Source organism: Poecilia mexicana, unplaced genomic scaffold, assembly GCF_051168715.1.
Source record: "Poecilia mexicana isolate PSO_F unplaced genomic scaffold, ASM5116871v1 scaffold_12, whole genome shotgun sequence".
NCBI lineage: Eukaryota > Metazoa > Chordata > Actinopteri > Cyprinodontiformes > Poeciliidae > Poecilia > Poecilia mexicana.
In genome coordinates this window covers 20804769-20825510 of record NW_028263381.1, presented here as the reverse complement: position 1 = coordinate 20825510, position 20742 = coordinate 20804769, and the positions used below count along the sequence as shown (strand labels likewise).

At 43.9% G+C, this 20742-nt stretch overlaps 2 protein-coding genes across 5 annotated transcripts; one reads left to right on the top strand and one right to left on the bottom strand.

Moving 5' to 3' along the window:
* The first annotated feature begins 2226 nt into the window (after positions 1 to 2226).
* On the top strand, positions 2227 to 3676 carry LOC148156048 (nuclear factor 7, ovary-like). The gene has a single exon (XM_088011088.1). It carries the CDS (start codon positions 2602 to 2604, stop codon positions 3379 to 3381), a length of 780 nt encoding a protein of 259 aa, XP_087867214.1. The 5' UTR covers positions 2227 to 2601; the 3' UTR covers positions 3382 to 3676.
* Positions 3677 to 11585: 7909 nt separating this feature from the next.
* Positions 11586 to 19597, bottom strand: LOC148156047 (NLR family CARD domain-containing protein 3-like). Of its 4 annotated transcripts, XM_088011075.1 has the most exons (11): positions 19546 to 19592; positions 19356 to 19444; positions 18699 to 18830; positions 18426 to 18545; positions 17383 to 17461; positions 16997 to 17222; positions 15062 to 16853; positions 14415 to 14588; positions 13842 to 14015; positions 12709 to 12755; positions 11586 to 12561 (listed from the first exon to the last, which is right to left on the bottom strand). In XM_088011075.1, the coding sequence occupies exons 3-11, from the start codon at positions 18785 to 18787 to the stop codon at positions 12035 to 12037; spliced, it is 3228 nt and encodes a 1075-aa protein (XP_087867201.1). In that variant the 5' UTR covers positions 18788 to 18830; positions 19356 to 19444; positions 19546 to 19592; the 3' UTR covers positions 11586 to 12034. The 4 variants fall into 4 exon arrangements, with proteins under 4 accessions (XP_087867201.1, XP_087867203.1, XP_087867200.1 ...); XM_088011077.1 differs by lacking the exon at positions 19356 to 19444 and having other exon boundaries at positions 19546 to 19597; XM_088011074.1 differs by having other exon boundaries at positions 19356 to 19588.
* Between the last annotated feature and the right edge of the window lie 1145 nt (positions 19598 to 20742).

Here is a 20742-nt window from a genome sequence, read left to right as displayed (position 1 = left end):
CAGTTAATCTATAACACCGGTAACAACCAGGTCTAACGCTCAACAAAACATATTTTTTTCCGCCGAACTACATTAAGAAGGCAAAGTAAAACAAATAAATAAACAAAACAAAGAACGGTTATCACTGAGGCTTGAGTTCTCCCGTTCACGGGATCGAGCCATTAAAAAGAATCGGATTGTTCCTGAACACACTACACTCTGCAAGTCGAGTGAAATTAATGCCACATGAACGTTAGCAGGTTGGGTTTATGCTGACATGCTAAGGGGCTGCAGTTGAAAGACAGGCAATCATCAGTCAGCTCTGTTATCATGGACGAAAACATTAAAGACTCTCAGGTAAAAGACATGGCAGTTTTAGCTAATGTTGGACCCAGAAGCCCATGCTAACGTTAGCATATTAACCTGAGAAGACTTTTATGCTTTGTCATTTTTGAGAAAAATCAACTTGTAACCATATATGCGAGTAGTAAAGTCTTTAGAAAATTTTCTAAAGAAGAATAACTCACCTTTAAAAAACCTCTGCTTATTTCACCGTCAACAAATATTCTGGAAGCTTCCGGCACTTTACTGCGCATGCGCACTGCTGAGCTGAAGCATTCGCTCCAGTAACAAAAAATCCAGCTTACTTTTCTCAGGCCAAACATGTACATTACTCACATTACTTGAGTTGAATTAACAGTTTATTGAGAGTTGAATAAAGCATTTTAGAGTGTAGTACCAGAAATTAATATAAAAATAGAAAAGCAATCTACAGATGGATATTCAGTATACACAGGAGAACTGTTGGCATTATTATTAGCTTTACAATAGATATGAGATATAAAACCATTAAAAACTATATGCTCAGATTCAAGCTCTGCATTATGATTTTTAAATTATAATCAGTCAGACAGTAGGATGGACATTTTATTATAAATATTTCATACATTGTTCAGAATACAAAATATGGGTTTGATAGTTATATTTGTGGTTCAACCACATATTGTTGGAAATGAGAGGGCAGATGAAATGGCAATGATGAAAATTCAAAAATCCTTTAAGTTTCACAGCTAAAACAAGTAAATCTGAGGGGAAGAGTTTTGTTAAAGACAAACTGATGAAATAACTACAAAAAAGGTGGGATGAAGGAAAACAGGAAGATGGTTATTAAATTCAAAAGATTCTTAGAAAGAAAAAAGAAGAAAAGACTAATAAAGTTAAGATTTGGACAGACAGGATTTAAAATTCAAAAGCACAATACTGGCAAATGTGATCACGGGAAAATATGAGACAACAGAGGATGTTGTAGAATGTCATAAAAAGAGACAAGATACATGAGGAGAGAGTTTGAAAGAATGAAGGAAAATATTAATTTATTATGAGGAAGAATTTGGGTAGTAAGCATTCCAAGCTTTCCAAGAAAACTAAATAATTTCATGGAATTCGATGTAGTGGATGTGTTTTTAAATGTGTGCATGATAAATAAATGGATAGTGTAAAAATGTATAGAAAAGTATGTAAATTTAAGTGTGGTGTGTTAAATTACGTATATATGTAATGTCGACGTTTATATGCATAGATAGTATGAATCAGACCGGCAGGATCAACACTCCATACCAGCAGGTGGCGGTAATGCTACTAAACGTTTGTAGCCAATCGCCAATAAAACCAAGGAAAAAAAACAAAACAGTAGAAGAAGAAAAAAAGACGAAGAAGAGAAAATCCTCTTGGGGCGGAGTGATTCCAGCAGGAACATCCGGGAAAAACAGGAAACAGTTTAGAGAGAAACGTGTTGGAGGAAACGCACGTGGGATCATTTTGTCTCGGACTGAAATCAAACTAACACTGAACAAGGAGAACAGAGAGAGAACCGAGCGACTAGAGACACAAACTGCTGGAGGACGAAACAACAAGCAAACCAGAGTAAAAGTAAGTTCAGAAAGTTTCTACAGGAGAGAAAGTGACTTCATGGTTTAACTTTCTGTCTGCTGTGTTTTCAGCTTCACTCTGAGGAAACAAAATGGCTTCCAGATCAGACGATGATCTCTGCTGTCCGGTCTGTCTGGAAATATTTAAGAATCCGGTTCTTCTGTCATGCAGCCACAGCTTCTGTAAGGAATGTCTGGAGAAATGTTGGAGAGAGAAACCGGTAAGAGAGTGTCCAGTTTGTAAGAGGAGATCTTCTAAAGCTGATCCTCTCTGTAATCTGGCTCTGAAGAATCTGTGTCTTTGTTACAGGAGAGAAACCCAACAGCTTCAGAGGGTCTCTGCTCTCTGCACTCTGAGAAACTCAAACTCTTCTGTCTGGACCATCAGCAGCCAGTGTGTCTCGTCTGCAGAGATTCAGATAAACACACCAACCACAGATTCAGAGCCATCGATGAAGCTGCTCAGCAACACAGGAAGGACCTTCAGGAAACTCTGGAGCCTTTAGAGGAGAAGCTGGAGCTCAGGAAGAAAGTTCAGGAGGAGTTTGATCAGACAGCAGAACACCTGGAGGTCCAGGCCCGACACACAGAGAGGCAGATTAGGGAGCAGTTTAAGCAGCTTCATCAGTTTCTAGCAGAGGAAGAGGAGGCCAGGCTGGCTGCACTGAGGGAGGAAGAGGAGCAGAAGAGAGGGATGATGAAGGAGAAGATGGAGGCTCTGAGCAGAGAGATAGCAGCTCTTTCAGACACAGTCAGAGCCACAGAGGAGGAGCTGAGAGCTGCAGACGTCTCATTCCTGCACAACTACAAGGCTGCAGTGGAAAGAGTCCAGCGCTGCCCCCTGCTGGAGGATCCACAGCTGCCCTCAGGAGCTCTGATAGACCAGGCCAAACATCTGGGCAACCTGGCCTTCAACATCTGGAGCAACATGGAGACCATGGTGACCTACACTCCTCTGGTTCTGGACCCAAACACGGCTGGTACAGGACTCCATCTGTCTGAAGATCTGACCAGTTTGACGATAAGTTGGAAACAGCAGCTTCCTGATAACCCAGAGAGGTTTGATTGGTCCCGTTCTGTTCTGAGTTCTGAGGGTTTTAACTCAGGGAACCACAGCTGGGATGTTGATGTTGGAGACAGTAAATACTGGATACTTGGTGTGTTGGAAGAGTCTGTAGAGAGGAAGGGAGACATAAAGTCTGGATTGTTCCATATAAGTTTTCATTTCTTTCAATACTCAGCAGATTCTCCATCAGCTCCTTTCACTCGTCTCTCAGTCCAGAAGAATCTCCAGAGGATCAGAGTGAATCTGGACTGGGACAGAGGAAAACTGTCCTTCTCAGACCTGGATACTAACACACACATACACACCTTCACACACACCTTCACTGACAGGATGTTTCCATTCTTCTCCACTATTGATGCATTAAAGATCCAACCGATGAAGATCTCAGTGATCAAACAGCAGCTCTGATGATCTCAGCATGAAGAACAAATTAATCCTCATTGATCAGATGATTGATTGGTTTTATGATTGATAGTTTGCTGGTTTGGTGAATTTAATGCTTTTATTTTGAAACTCAGTTTTTTTATTTAGGAAACTGGAGACGATCTGATCGTCTCTGGACTTTTTATTTTGTGTTTTTCCATCATAATATTTTCAAATTTGTTTTTATTATTTACAACAAATTGATGAAAATAAGTTTTTACCTACATGATTGAAAGTTTGTTCTTTTAATTTTACTTAAACAAGATTTCCAAACAAGAAGATTGTTTTTAATCATTTTAGAAGAATTTGATGTAAAAACTGATCAGATGGGAACAAATGTCTGTTGTTCTTGTCTCCTGTTGATCTGAACAGCAAAATAAAGCCAATAAAATCAGACAGTTACCAGGTTTCTGTTCATTAATGCTTCAGATTAAAGTAAATGATGCTTTAATGTTTCCTCTCACTGACGACTTGATTTCATTGGTCAGATGGAGGAACGTCACCCTGAGACCTTTAAACTCATTTCATTTAATCTGAAATGATTTTTCACATCTTTCTGTGTTTTGTACTGAAATGTTTTCAAAGTTGTGTTTATTATTTACAACAACTTGATGTGAATAAATTACTAGCAGATGATTGAAAGCTTAATGGAAACTTAATAAATTAGTAGCTATAAGAGTTTATTTTGTTTTTCTAGACTTTAGAAACCAAACCACCAAAACCTTCAGTGAGTTTGTGAACTTTTGCTGTTTCTGTTTTATTTATAGAGGATTAGAAAATTAAAATAACTTCATCATCACAACATGCGTCCAAATGAATCCAGGTGAAACCATCCCATCATGTGTTCCTGCAGGACCAGCTGGTTCCCATTTGCTCCGTCTGCTTGGGGAAATTTGATCCCTTGGATTGAGAGACCAGTTAACCAGATCTATAGTTTGTAGATCTGGAGGATGTGCAAAAAAAGGCTCCAAAAAAGCAACAGAACAAGATGAAGCAGGTGGATGTGAAGGGAGAGGAGCAGAGGAAGAAGCGTCCGCCTTCACCGAGTGCTAGAGAGAAAAGTACTGAGCAGAACTTCTGCTGCCTCTCCAACCTGAAACCATCAGTTTAATATGGCTTAGTGCAGAGGGGCCCAAACTGTGGGGCGCGGCCCCTAGGGGGGACGCCGTGCCATTGCAGGGGAGGCAGGAAGCAGAATGAATGAATGAACTAAAACAACGATGAACACTGTTGGGTTTTTACCTCAGAATGACCAACTTCCTGTTCTTCCTGCATCAGTTTGATACAGTAGGAGCTTCTGCTCTTCCATATCTGTGTCCTCTATATTATAACCCTCTGGTCTGGTATGTTATGTTGGTGTTGGTTTAAAGGGCCGTCGCACTAAACCAAACAGCTGCTACTGGCTATGTTATCTCATTCCTGCTCATCGGTCCTGAAATCAGGTTTTGCACAACTACTGTGTTTCTGTCATGTTGTCATGACTTTCACTCCATACTAGGGTTTAAAATGTTGTTAGCCGTAAGGCTACTTTTCTTTATTGTAAGCAGCAAAAGGCAAATTGTTTTTTCTGCCAGAATCTCCTTCATCAAGTGAGGAGGCTAAATCCTGGAAACTTCACTGGTGATAAAGTTTATTTTAGTCCGTCGCATTCAGCTGGTTATGATCATGTTTTACAGATTCCAGGTTCTTTGTTGGAGCAAATCAGAGACTCAAATGGCCACTGGGTAACTGTAACCATGGAAACTGAAGGAAATAAGATCATTTTGGTGTGTATATGGATACAATAATAAAGCCATAATAAATAGTATATTTTTACTGAGTGATGATAAAACATTGGAAATTAAAATATTCACTGATCAGGTTATTTTAGGAGGAGATTTCAATGTAACTCCAGATGGATCAATCGATCGTCTCCCCTCTAGGGGGCAGCACCACATTTACAATGATGCTTTTGTAACTTAATCTCTAATCCAGATTTGACAGACTGCTGGAGAATTAGAAATCCTAAAACCAGACAAAACTCCTGGTTCAATCCTTCTGGAAATGGCCAGAGCTCTAAACCAGATTATTGGTTAATCCCTCATAATCTGGTAAATAATCTTCAAACTGTGAAATCTCAGCGGCTCCTCTAACAGATCATTGTTCAGGTTTCTTGTTTCTCTCTAAATGAATCTAAACCAGCTTCAAACTGGAAGTTTAATCTGCTGAGTAATGAAACCTTTTGTTCAGAAATCCTGAACCTCATTCAGGATATTTCAGTGATCAGATCTGGACCATCTGGACCCGTCAGAGAGCTGCTGATGTCATCAAGCTTCTCCTCAGTCTGATGGACTCTGGTTCTGTTCTGCAGAGCCGTGTTGGATGGAGGCTCAGTGGACCAGGTGGGTTCAGGTTGAGGGTAGATCCCCTCTGAGCTGCAGGTGATCCTGTTTCCATCCTGATGGATCCTGATGTCAGAGACTGGAGCTGAAACAACATGAGAAAATAAAAAAGAAGAATTTCTCAGGAGAAATAGAACCACAATAAAAACTCTCAAAACAGGATTTGAATGTTTTCAGTGAAGATGTTCCACCTTCTGCTGCCAGGTGACCAACACGTCTATAGGAGACGCCAGCTGTAAACGCATCACACCTGTAACTGCCTCATCATCAACCTTCATCCTCTCAGCAGCAGATCGCCGTTTCCTCTGGATCTGATCCTCAGACAGAGACGCTCTGGATCTGCAGCTCTCAGAGCAGCTGGAGCCACGATGGTCAAACCGGACAATCAGAGATGATCCAGTTTCCATATCAGGGCCACATTCTGGTTCTGGACCAGCCCTGGTAAAATGCAGCCCTGGTTCAGAACCTGCTGCTTTCAGAATCTGCAATAAGATCAAATCAGGTGAAAGTTGAGCTGAATGGTGTTGAGGAGGAAACCCAGATCCTCTGAAGGATCAGAGGAAAACCTGCCTGGAAACAAGATCTCAGCAAATAATCTCCATGATCCAGATGATGTTCACTGGACCAGAAGTTCTGGTTCTGATGGGAAACAGGAAGGCTTTGTGGAGCAAAGTGGCCTTTTGAGTTATTTTCATGTTTTTACTATTTTGGATTTATTCAGTTTGGCTGTGACATGTTGACATGATTTAATTTGCTGAGTCGTCTGTATTGTGGATTTATTTTGGGTTGCTGAGTCGCTGTGTGCTGATCTATTCTGCATATATCTATTTTCTCATCTATCATTAAAAGTCTAGTTTATTTATAGTTATGTTTAAAAATAGCAAGTAGATTTATTCTATTGGCTTTTCAACAATTAATTGGAAAAGATTTCTTGACATTAGTTGGAATAAATAATTCCATGTTTTCCTCCGTCTCTTCCAGCTGCTTCCATGCTCGTATCTACACATGCGCAGCCATAGTGCACATGCGCAGCCATAGTGAACATGCGCAGCCATAGTGCACATGTGCACAAAGCTAAAAATGAGCCAACAACAGGAACCAGAACCTGTTGCTAGGAGCCTTTTTGTTGTTCCAGCCCATAACGACGGCCTGATGATGGACCAGCTCTGCTTCTTAGTCTGAATTCATGGAGTTCATGAATTCAACTCATTGAGCCTCAAACACTGAGAAGCTGAACTGAGAAAGGATAATTCTCCACAGTCTGGAGGCTCTGCTGAGACGTATGGAGGTCAGAGAGAAACTGAGCAGAGCTCAGCAGACCCAACTCTGGGTTGACCCACAGAAACAAAAGGTCAATAGAAACTTTAACTGAGTGATTGAACCACATGAAGAGGCTGGTGTCTGAATTATTAGGCTCCTGAATTCAAGGCTGCAGCTTCGCTTCATGGTGAAATACAGGATTTAATGGAAATCAGAGGAAAAAAGGGGAAAGTGCGTCTCTGGACTTTCAGTCCTCACCGACTAAACCTGACAAGGTGTCGGTTCAGAGCGAGGAGTGGGGCCCTCTGAAGAGTCTCTGGTTTATAGGGTCACTGGGACGTCTGAGGAATAAATGGAAACTAAACATGTTCTGGAAGATGCTGACCTCACTGGTTTAATTCCTGGTCTGTGTGTGAGCCGGGCCTCTGCTGGACCAGAGGATCCATGTGGAGCTGCTGGTCTGAGACGTTGGACTGATTTGGGCTTTTTGTTTGTTTGTCTTGTTGTTTTGGTGGATGGAGAACAGAAAATATGATGAACAGCCATGAAATGATCTGTGGATGTTAAACTGATGAATTTATGCTGTTGGTCACATATAAACACAATGTTCTTTGTTTTATAGACCAAAGGATCTTTTCCCCCTGGAGTTCAGCTTGATAACCTTTAGATTGATTTGCATAATGAAGTAACTATTGAAGGGGCTTTGGGGGGGGGGGGGGCATTAGGAAGCAGGAAACCAAATGGCAGTAAAGTGGAAATCAGCCAATTCACTTTGTTCTGATTCAAGTTCATCATTAGACTCAGTTAAAATAATCAGTCTGATAGTCGACCAGACCTTTTATTGGAGATTCAGTTTTTACTTTATATAATTCAGGCCGTGGGATTAATAGTCATTTTTTCATGGGTTCATCTCATGGAGGAATAAAAGGAAACGAGTCGGCAGATAAATATGCAAAACAAGCTTCAAAAACAGTTTTATTGAGAAACTGATTCATTTAGTAAAGAGGAAATAAAATGTATTATTAAACAAAAGGTGAAGGAAAGATGGCAGAAGCAGTGAAGAAGAGAGAACTGGTAGATGCTTCATAGGATTCAGAGGAAAGTTGGTGCAATGAGGGGAACAGGAAGAAGGAGAAAAGAAGGAAACATTTTATCCAGGTGACGTTTTGGTCACACAGGTTTAAACAGTTTCACTATTTAAAATGGGGAAACAGGAAACTGTGGTTTTAGTTTCCAAGCAGAGACAGTAAAACATGTTTAGTTGTTCTGTCCTCAGTTCTCTGAGGAGAGAAGGAAGTTAGAAAGTCGACGGCTAAAGAATAAGTTACAGTTAAAACACAAGATGTTCTGGGGAATTCTTCTGCATATTTACGGTATTTAATAAACTATCTTCAGAAAACTAACCTGGTAGAAAGGATATCAGGTGTTTCTGCTCCTCAGCTCCACCTCCCAGATCAGGAGGTGGAGGAGATCTGGAGCTGTTCAGGAGAAGCAGGCCGAGCTGCTGGAGGCCCAGAAGACTCCGGATGTCTGATGGTGGAGACTTTAAATCAGGTCCATGAAGGAGGAATGAGGAGCCAAGCAGGAGGCCCAGGCTCTCATCGCCTCCCCGAAGGAGGCCCAGGCTCTCATCACCTCCCTGAAGGAGGCCCAGGCTCTCATCGCCTCCTTGAAGGAGGCCCAGGTTCTCATCGCCTCCCCGAAGGAGGCCCAGGCTCTCATCGCCTCCCCGAAGGAGGCCCAGGCTCTCATCGCCTCCCCGAAGGAGGCCCAGGCTCTCATCGCCTCCCCGAAGGAGGCCCAGGCTCTCATCGCCTCCCTGAAGGAGGCCCAGGCTCTCATCGCCTCCTTGAAGGAGGCCCAGGTTCTCATCGCCTCCCCGAAGGAGGCCCAGGCTCTCATCGCCTCCCCGAAGGAGGCCCAGGCTCTCATCGCCTCCATGAAGGAGGCCCAAGATCTCATCGCCTCCATGAAGGAGGCCCAGGCTCTCATCGCCTCCCCGAAGGAGGCCCAGGCTCTCATCGCCTCCCTGAAGGAGGCCCAGGCTCTCATCGCCTCCTTGAAGGAGGCCCAGGTTCTCATCGCCTCCCCGAAGGAGGCCCAGGCTCTCATAGCCTCCCTGAAGGAGGCCCAGGCTCTCATCGCCTCCATGAAGGAGGCCCAGGCTCTCATCGCCTCCTTGAAGGAGGCCCAGGTTCTCATCGCCTCCCTGAAGGAGGCCCAGGCTCTCATCGCCTCCATGAAGGAGGCCCAGGATCTCATCTCCTCCCCGAAGGAGGCCCAGGCTCTCATAGCCTCCCTGAAGGAGGCCCAGGCTCTCATCGCCTCCATGAAGGAGGCCCAGGCTCTCATCGCCTCCTTGAAGGAGGCCCAGGTTCTCATCGCCTCCCTGAAGGAGGCCCAGGCTCTCATCGCCTCCTTGAAGGAGGCCCAGGTTCTCATCGCCTCCCTGAAGGAGGCCCAGGCTCTCATCGCCTCCTTGAAGGAGGCCCAGGTTCTCATCGCCTCCCCGAAGGAGGCCCAGGCTCTCATCGCCTCCCCGAAGGAGGCCCAGGCTCTCATCGCCTCCATGAAGGAGGCCCAGGATCTCATCTCCTCCCCGAAGGAGGCCCAGGCTCTCATAGCCTCCCTGAAGGAGGCCCAGGCTCTCATCGCCTCCATGAAGGAGGCCCAGGCTCTCATCGCCTCCATGAAGGAGGCCCAGGATCTCATCTCCTCCCCGAAGGAGGCCCAGGCTCTCATAGCCTCCCTGAAGGAGGCCCAGGCTCTCATCGCCTCCCTGAAGGAGGCCCAGGCTCTCATCTCCTCCTTGAAGGAGGCCCAGGCTCTCATAGCCTCCCTGAAGGAGGCCCAGGCTCTCATAGCCTCCCTGAAGGAGGCCCAGGCTCTCATCGCCTCCCTGAAGGAGGCCCAGGCTCTCATCGCCTCCTTGAAGGAGGCCCAGGCTCTCATAGCCTCCCTGAAGGAGGCCCAGGCTCTCATCGCCTCCCTGAAGGAGGCCCAGGCTCTCATCGCCTCCCTGAAGGAGGCCCAGGCTCTCATCGCCTCCCTGAAGGAGGCCCAGGCTCTCATCGCCTCCCTGAAGGAGGCCCAGGCTCTCATCGCCTCCCTGAAGGAGGCCCAGGCTCTCATCTCCTCCTTGAAGGAGGCCCAGGCTCTCATAGCCTCCCTGAAGGAGGCCCAGGCTCTCATAGCCTCCCTGAAGGAGGCCCAGGCTCTCATCGCCTCCTTGAAGGAGGCCCAGGCTCTCATCGCCTCCCTGAAGGAGGCCCAGGCTCTCATCGCCTCCTTGAAGGAGGCCCAGGCTCTCATCGCCTCCCTGAAGGAGGCCCAGGCTCTCATCGCCTCCTTGAAGGAGGCCCAGGCTCTCATCGCCTCCCCGAAGGAGGCCCAGGCTCTCATCGCCTCCTTGAAGGAGGCCCAGGCTCTCATCGCCTCCCCGAAGGAGGCCCAGGCTCTCATCGCCTCCCCGAAGGAGGCCCAGGCTCTCATCGCCTCCCCGAAGGAGGCCCAGGCTCTCACCGCCTCCCCGAAGGAGGCCCAGGCTCTCATCGCCTCCCTGAAGGAGGCCCAGGCTCTCACCGCCTCCCCGAAGGAGGCCCAGGCTCTCATCGCCTCCCCGAAGGAGGCCCAGGCTCTCATCGCCTCCCCGAAGGAGGCCCAGGCTCTCATCGCCTCCCCGAAGGAGGCCCAGGCTCTCATCGCCTCCCTGAAGGAGGCCAACGCTCGGCCAAACACCAACATGGCCCTTTTCACAGCAAACGGGCTGAAGAGGAGGAAGGAGATCCAGGAGATCCACCATCACTGGGTCTGACACCTTCTCCTGCTTTTTCTCCCCCTCCTTCTCCTCTTCCTCCTCCAACCTGGTATTTAGCACTAGCTAACGCTAAAGCACAATACAAACATAGTACATATTATATTTAGCAGAAACAAATGCTAACATGGTATTTAGCAGTAGCTACACTAAGGCATTTATCTTAAACTATTGCTAAAGCGCTACAATAACATAGTACTTAACAGGAGCTAATGCTAACGCGCTACAATAACATAGTACTTAACAGGAGCTAATGCTAACGTGCTACACCAACCTGGTGTATCTCTTCAAACCTCAATAGCAGCTCATGGAGGAGTTTGATCTGTTCACATTTCATCTGTCTGATGCCATACAGTCATGACACGGTAACATTTTTCACAAACATGTAAAAAACATATTTTTAATAAAAGTTACACACTGCAGCTATAAATGCCTGAATTTGTTCAAACTACTAATTCTGCACTGAGAGTCCAGAGTTTATTCTGAGGGAACAGACAAAGTTTCATCTTTTAATTTTACAGAAAACCCCATTAACTGCTGGAAACTAATCTGGTGAGACAAACCTGTATTTAAATGACCCAATGTTGGAGATTATATTTTTTCATCTTTCATCTTCATGGGATGGGAATGTTTTACTTTAACTAGGACTTTCTGAAAGGCAGAGTTGATGAAAAATATTTTTAATATTTAAATTTGAACAGGAAAAGAACAGAATGAGCAGCAAATGAACCAAATGCAGAAGAAGAAAAATGTTTTTATTTCTCTAAAACACATGAAGAAAAACTGCAGCAAATAAACAAAAGGAAGATTTAATATTCAAATCTGACGAGTTTAGAAAAATAGGAGCCGACAGAAACAGAAAATGTTCAGAGAGAAAAACTGATCAACATTTCAATGAAATCTGATGAATGAGAGGAAAAAATAAGACAAACAACATCTTGATATTCAGTGTGAAGCTTTGACTGGAAACAAACAGGAAAACATGAGGATCCTGGAATAATCCTGGAATAATCCTGGAATAATCCTGGAATAATCCCAGCTTCCATCTTTAAAGGACTGGAAGAAGAAAAAGTTTCCAAGGACTCAATCAGAAAAGTTTCACCAAGAAATAGATTGTAGAGATGAACTATCTGTTCAACAGTGAGAGAGTTTCTCTGACAGGAGGAAAATCTTTAGACTCAAATCAGCAAAGAAACACTGAGGAACCAGAACTGAACCAGAACCAGAATCCAGGAATCAGAGGTTCAGTGAATGTGGTGTTGAAGGTGTGGAGGAGGATCAGTGAGTCAGAGGAGACTCTGTAGAAGGACAGAATGCCAGCAGGACAGTCCACATACACTGATACTCTGTGAGAGACGGAGGAGGAGGAGAGACGAGTTTCTCTGTTATTGTGCCAGACAGAGTAACCATCATCATCACAGCATCTCAGACTCCAGGAATGATCATTCCATCCAAACCCACAGTCTCCACTGTTTCCTTTCCTCCTGATTCTTCTGTAACTCACTGATATAAAAACCCATCCTCTCCACTCGACCTCCCAGTAACAGCGACCAGTCAGACCAGTTCTACACAGCAGCTGAGGATCATCAAATCTGTCTGGATGATCAGGATATGACTGAATCTTCTTCACACGTGTCACCTTCCTGTTGTCTTCAGACAGTTTGATGTTTCTGCTCACTGTGTTTGTGTCGATGGTGAGTTGACAGGAATCTGATGGAGAGAACAAACACAATCCAGCTGCAGTTATTGATCATTTATTGATCTTTGATGATGATCCTGAATGAGTGATGTGACAGTTTGAAGATGGTTGAATGTGAGCTGCTTTGTTGTCATGAATCAGATGAAAAACACACTTACATCTCCATGGACCTGGTGTCAAGAATCGGCCTCCAGCAGGCTCCACCCTGAAAGGAGGAGGGGGGTCAGACCATCAGTCTCTTTCAGCAGCAAACATGGACATTACATGTCTCTCAGACACACATTGTCCTCCACTGAGACAGGAACAGTCCAACATCTGGATTGCAAACTGCAGTGGATGTAGGAAGGACAGTTGGTGCTGCTGCAGCACAACTCATTTCTCCAAACACAGGAAAAGCTCCAACAGAGAGGAGAAAGGAAATCCCTCAGTAACAACCTGAAGAAACTCACTGAAGCCTAAAAGGACATCAGGAAACTAAGGAAACATTTCTGGAAGCTCAACCTGATTTAATAATCAGCATTAAAATCCAATCAATCTAAACTCTGATCAACACCTGGATACCTGCTCCATCCACACTCCCACACACAGATGAAGGAATGAAACACTAAACAACCTGCTGCTGAAAACCTGCTGTGGCCTCACTGGAATATCCAGAAATACAAACATTAAAAAGGAGAAGCTGCATCACATTCAACAAAGAGTTCAACAAGAACCAAACATTTGATCTCTGAGCTCAGACTCACAAACCAGGGAGAGGCTTCCATCATCACACACCTCTGACAAACACCTCCAACCTTTCAGCACTTCCTCTACCAACCAGCACCACCAGGTGGCGCTATACACACTTGTGAGTTTAGTTCAAAATCTTTATTTCTCTCTCTGAACTTTTAAACATCCATCTGACCAACATGGAGTTACTTTTCTTCTCATCTTTGCTCCTTGGGGCTGATTGGTCTGGAGCTCCATCAAATATTGTTTTAAAGTCCTTTCTGTCATCAGTAGATCATCATGGAAATCTAACTGAACTTCACTTTTATTAATTTAGTCAGAGTCCCTATTAAACTCTATTAAATCCATCCCACTCTTTCATTTTCCTTGTGAGCCGTTCTTAGTCAGGAGAATATTCCAGAAAACTGGGTAATGATCTCTGCCTCCAGATGAGGCGTCTAAATATTTAATGATCAAACTAAATATTTCTCTTCAAACTAAATGTTTCCCATCAGACTAAAGACGTTTCTCCTCTTCCTCCTCTATCAGACCTTCTCTGCTCCTGCAGCAGGTTCCTCCATACCTGAGAGCTTCCAGTCTCCAGTCTGGATCCTTCAGTCCAGCCGACAGCAGCTTCACTCCTGAGTCTCCTGGATGATTGTAGCTCAGGTCCAACTCTTTCAGATGGGAGGGGTTAAAGGTCAGAGCTGAGGCCAGAGAAGCACAGCCTTCCTCTGAGACCAAACAGCCTGATAAGCTGCAGACACACAATTCATCACATGATGAGAAGATGGAGGTAGAGAACAAGGTCTGAACTGATTCCTATTGCAGATAATAAAAATCAACATTTCCCCATCGATGGTTGAGAAAGTCTGACAACTGCTGGTTGGAAAGATCTGCAATAATCTCCTTTGTTCTGTCAATAATCCAGAGTTACACTATCAGTGGAAGCCTGACCTCCACTTTTCTTAATAACTTTCTTTATGATTCTTTCAGCCTGGAGAAAATGAAAATGATCCATTATTATGTGTTGAGATTTAGCAGGTTAACCATGTCACAGTCAGACATCAATTATTATATCAAATAATAATTACATCATCTTTGAAAGCAGGTAAAGGACAGAAATCTGGTTTCACCAGGATTGGTCACATTTTACCTGAGAGTCTCCAGGTTGCAGTTTGGACTCTTCAGTCCAGCAGAGAGAAGCTTCACTCCTGAATCCTGCAGGTTGTTGTTACTCAGGTCCAGTTCTCTGAGACTGGAGGACTGGGAGCTGAGAACTGAGGACAGAGCTTCACAGCTTCTCTCTGAGAGGTTACAGCCACTCAGTCTGAGGAGACGGGGAGGAAAATATGAAAACATTCATCAGAATTTATGTTTTTTGTTCCAGACAGCGATGTTCTTTTTTTAACAGATTGAAGTAAAATGTCATATTTTTCACATCTTTATGATACAAGTATAGAGAACTGGTTTATTTTTTAGTTGTGCCTCCAGCCTTAAAAGACTGAGATACAGCAGCCAGTAAGGAGGCTGGCAAGAGAAACATTAATTTCATTAATTTCCATAATGAACAGCATTAATCCAGTTCAGCTTCAACAGAAACAATAATTTCTGCTCTTTGAACATGTAGCATTATGAATAGTCACCTATGAGAGCCGGTCTCTCTTTTACTCATCATCTGCTAGCGGCTAACATTGAGGAGACAATGAACCAGTAAACAAACTGAAGAAGCATGACTCGATATTTACCTCATCACTAACAAATGTCTTTAAAAATACCTGCAGTACCAATGTGTGTCCTTACAGAGCTTTGTTGGAGGCTTTAACCACTGGCAGCAGCCTCAGAAGAGCCTCCTCTGAAGCAGAGTATTTCTTCAGGTCAAACACATCCAGATCTTTTCCTGATGACACTAAGATGAAACCCAGAGCTGACCACTGAGCAGGAGACAGTTTATCTGTGGAGAGACGTCCTGAACTCAGAGACTGTTGGATCTCCTCCACTAGAGAACGATCATTCAGTTCATTCAGACAGTGGAACAGATTGATGCTTTTCTCTGCAGAGACATTCTCACTGATCTTCTCCTTGATGTACTGAACTGTTTCCTGATTGGTCTGTGAGCTACTTCCTGTCTGTGTCAGCAGACCTTGTAGGAGTCTCTGATTGGTCTGCAGTGAAAGTCCCAGGAGGAAACGGAGGAACAAGTCCAGGTGTCCATTTGGACTCCGTAAGGCCTGGTCAACAGCTGTCTGATGGAGAGACTTTAGTTTAGGTTTATTAAATAATAAAAACATTTTAGATGGTTGTGTTTCTTCCATCAGGTTGACTCCAGAGTTGATGAAGGTCCGATGAACATGAAGAGCAGCCAGAAACTCCTGAACACTCAGATGGACGAAGCAGAACACCTTGTCCTGGTACAGCCCTCTCTCCTCTCTAAAGATCTGTGTGAACACTCCTGAGTACACTGAGGCGGCTCTGATATCGATGCCACACTCTGTCAGGTCTGATCCATAGAAGATCAGGTTTCCTTTCTGCAGCTGATCAAAAGCCAGTTTTCCCAGAGACTCGATCATCTTCCTGCTCTCTGGACTCCAGTGTGGATCTGTTTCAGCTCCTCCATCATACTTGACCTTCTTCACTTTGGTCTGAACCACCAGGAAGTGGATGTACATCTCAGTCAGAGTTCTGGGCAGCTCTCCTCCCTCTCTGGTCTCCAACACATCCTCCAGAACTGTAGCAGTGATCCAGCAGAAGACTGGGATGTGGCACATGATGTGGAGGCTTCGTGACGTCTTCATGTGGGAGATGATCCTGCTGGCCTGCTGCTCATCTCTGAATCTCTTCCTGAAGTACTCCTCCTTCTGGGGGTCATTGAACCCTCTGACCTCTGTCGCCATGCCAACACACTGAGGAGGGATCTGATTGGCTGCTGCAGGTCGTGTGGTTATCCAGAGGAGAGCAGAGGGAAGCAGTTTCCCCCTGATGAGGTTTGTCAGCAGAACATCCACTGAGCTGGACTCTGCAGCATCAGTCAGGATCTCCTTGTTGTGGAAGTCCAGAGGAAGTCGACTCTCATCCAGGCCATCAAAGATGAACAGAACCTGGAAGTGTTCAAAGCTGCAGATTCCTTTGGTTTCAGTAAAGAAGTGATGAACAAGTTCCACCAAGCTGAACTTTTTCTCTCTCAGCACATTCAGCTCTCTAAAGGTGAATGGAAATATGAAGTGGATGTTCTGGTGGGCTTTGTCTTCAGCCCAGTCCAGAGTGAACTTCTGTGTTAAGACTGTTTTCCCAATGCCAGCCACTCCCTTTGTCATCACTGTTCTGATTGGTTGATCTCTTCCAGGTGGGACTTTAAAGATGTCTTCTTGTCTGATTGTTGTTTCTGGTCTGTGTGGTTTCCTGGATGCTCTTTCAATCTGTCTGACCTCATGTTCATCATTGACCTCTCCAGTCCCTCCCTCTGTGATGTAGAGCTCTGTGTAGATCTGGTTCAGAAGGGTTGGACTTCCTGCTTTACCGATCCCCTCAAACACAGACTGGAACTTCTTCTTCAGACCAGATTTAAGTTCATGTTGACAAACTGCAGCAAAATGTTCTAAATTAACACAAAAAGTAAAATCAGGTATGAAACAAAAATACCTTCTGAAGATGATTTAAATAAATGTGATTCCGTTTCTTCAGACATCAGTAAATGTGTCATTTATCCATCAGGTCAAATCTTTGTAGAAATCCTCTTACTCTGCAGACGGTCAGCCAGCTCCTCCTGCTTCATCCTCCTCAGGAAGTTCAGTGTGATCTTCATCACTGCCTCTCTGCTGCTCCTCCTCTGCTCTTCATCATCACCTTCCAACACCTCATCATCCTCTCTCTGACTCTCTGAGCATTCTGGGTAATCTGGACTCAGAACCTTCTGGATCTTCTTCAGCTCGTTCTTCACAAAAGTGACAATGTTTTCCTCCAGCAGCTGGAACAGAATAATAGATGAAGGAAACATCAGACTGACATCATGGAGCCAAACACCAGATGGATGTTGGACAGACTGACAGTCCTCTGGTCTACAAAGTGCAGCATGGAGACGACTGTGAACAGAACCATGGAAAAGTAGTTGTTGTTCATGTACAGACCATAAATATGGAGTCCAGCTGTGTTTGATGCTGCTGGGCAGACGGACCACTGGGAACCTCTGAGCTCTGCTGGTCCACTCTGTGGAGGAACCAGGAACAATCAGGAAGGCAGGAAATATTCATGCAGCAATATTTACTAATAAAATAACTAAGAGTGTCACATTAAAGCAGAAAACAGAGCATCACATGAACACAATACAAAGAAGTTAGAAAGAGGAAGATGAACTACAAGGATGAAGACCAGTAACACCAGAATCACCAGTAGACATTTTAAAAAGTTGGTGCTGAACTTGGACTTCAAACTGTCCACACTGTCAGCAGATCTGATGCTGGTGGAGACAGAGTCCCAGAGCTTGGGGACAGTGGAAGTGAAGGCTCTGTCCACACAGGTCTTCAGGACAGTGTGGGACATCCATCAGGTTCTGATGACTGGATCTGAGGTGATGTGGACATGGAGGAGCTCTGAGATATGTGGGTGTGTCCATGTGGGATCCTCTCCTGGATGTTCTAGAGGATTTAAAATGGATCCAGTAGATCCTGGAAGCCAGTGAGCTCACATTATATCTGTCCACACAGAGACAATCAGAAGGTAAAGGTCCATGAAGTGATATCTGGATGTGAGCAGTGAACCAGATGATCCAAGTAAAGATTTAATGTTCCTGCTGATCCACTAAGAACCAGCAGAACCTCTGATGGTCCACATCAGCTCAGTCTGGTTGAGTTCCAGCAGATCTCACCAACCACATCATGAAGCTTTCCTTCCTGCTGAACTGATCTCACAATGCACACAGGAACCAAGTCCTGATGGACCAGACTGGTTTACCAGGTATTTCCCAGTGGCTGGTGGAAATGTGTCCCACTGTTAGTCTGACATGGAGCCAGGAAGCAGCAGAACATCATCATCATCACCCAGAGATGAAGGTATGAAGGTGTTTTCATTAGAACAGAGCAGCTGGTTTAGATAATGGATCAAAACTCTGTAAATATAACTGGGAACATCTGAAACTTACTGGTTCAGTTTACAGCAGTTAGAAACAGCTCACCTCTCTGATGGTGGAGATCCAGGAGATTTAAATTCAATGGGTTTTTCCATTGACCTGTCGCTCTTAAAGGACACACAGCTGGGTTCTGGTTCTGGTTCTGGTCTGAGTCTCTGATGGATCCTGACAGAAACATGATGATTAAAACTGAATCTGTTCAGTCTGGATGAAGCAGCAAAGAGGAGCAGCAGCAGCTTCATCACCACGTCTGTTTTGGCCTGATATAGTGAACGCTGTGTGAAAAGGGCTGTGGACAGTTAGAGATGGTGACCTCACCTCTGACCTTTGCTCTGGCTCTCATCTTCCCCACACAGAGTGGTTTTAGAGGGAGGGACTCCCTCCTCTCTGTCCTCACACTGATCCATGCTGCTGAATTCACATCAGCTCACACACACTTTCTAGCTTCACCTGCAGAGGAAACACACATCATTCATCTGCACATCAACTCTGATCATCCTTTATATCATTAGTGCTGGAGAAAGATCAGCTGCTCCTCCTCTGATTGGCTCTTCTTCTCTGCTTCATATCAGTGTCAGGTGAATGCAGTCAGACAGCAGAGAGGCAGAGGAAGCTGCATCAGCTGCTGCACTTCTACTATCAGTCCACTAGATGGAGACATGGAGCAACATTTACATTCACTGATTCAACCTGAACAGGAAGAATTTTAGTTAGTTAATTATTAATCACTATAAATGATTAACAAATAATTAATCATTTGCAGTTATTGGGTTATATTCTGCATCAAAGATTATATAGATATTTTACTTTGAAAGGAAGCAACAAGTTGTTGTTGTTTTTAACTTTGATGGTGGAGACCAAAGTTTGATTACAGGAAATAAAAACATGAACCAGATTTTTCAGAGAAGAAATCATAGAAACATCGTCCTTTTATCAAGTTGTTTGATTCCAGTTCATCAGTAATATAATTCTGACCTTCAAACAGCAGAGATGAAACTTTGAGCTGAAATAAGCAGTGAATCTTTTCTCCAAACTTTAGAGAGCAGAAAGAAACAGGAAAGTTCCTGAAGACAAAGTTTAAGTAAACAAATCAAACTTACAATTTGTTCAAACGATCAAAAAGTAGAAAATAAAATATTTGAACAACAAATAAAGATATAACAACCTGATCAGAGCCGAACCTAAACAGTGTCATTCAAACTGAAAGTAAATGTGACGGATGTTACATACCCGATGACGTCACAGCTCACCTGGGTTGTAGATTTTTCTTTCAGAGCAGCAGAACCAGGAAGTAGAAGGTCTGCAGTGAAATCAGACGCAGGTTGATAAAATCTTAATGAGGATTTACTTTGTTTAGACCAGTGTTTCTCAACCTTTTTGGGCCAGCGCCCCCCAGCCTTTATCAAGGTCCCTCACCGCCCCCACCAAAGAATTTGTAGGTTACTTTGCACTGACTATTATTTTATTATTAATGTTACTATCATTATTGTAGATATTTTTATTTTTATGCGTATTTCTGTATTTATCATCAAAAATAATTTCCCAGAGATCAAAAAACCCATGTGAATAGAAATTATTTTCACAGGTGTCTACAAAAAATGCAATGAACATTCAACTTAAAATTAATAAGCCTAACAGCAGCCAATCAGAGTGGAAAACATATTCTTATTCTGTGCCATTTTCTGGTTGTTAAAGTTGTTAATTCAAGTAAATGATCTCGCTGCAATCAGTGTATTCAGACAAGGTTCATAAAGAAAACAGCCGAGCGGCACTGATGTTTTTAGCAACCCTCCAATTTTAGAAAGTGGCAACAACAAGCAGGCTTATAAACACTATTATGTGACTATCATGGCTAATTAAACGTATTAAGCACAGGTACAATTAGCCTCCAGGAGGCTAATTTAGCTAGCTTACACCGTATATTTTCCACCAAAAAAATGTTACAAACGTGTCTTCAACCATTCGCAGCTCAGTCCTGCTGCCATTAAGTCCTAAAACTACCATCAGTAACTTTATAACGTAACACTTTGGAGTTACTTTTTGGTTTTAGCGTAAAAACATTTTTTGACAGATGCAGGTTCTTCTTCTTCTTGTTGGTTTTCATTGGCGGTTGGCAACAAACTTTCAGTAGCATTACCGCCACCTACTGGTATGGAGTGTGGTTCGTGATGATCTATATACTTTCAGTTCATAGCTAATCCCTACAATAATTTCTGATTAAACATACACTCACACATACACACCTACTTATATAACCTTACTTGCATATAGCTTTATATACCACTCTGTGTTATTCTTTACACATTCACAACCATCTTACTCTACTCAGATTCTATGAAATAACTTTGTTTTTTTAAGAAAC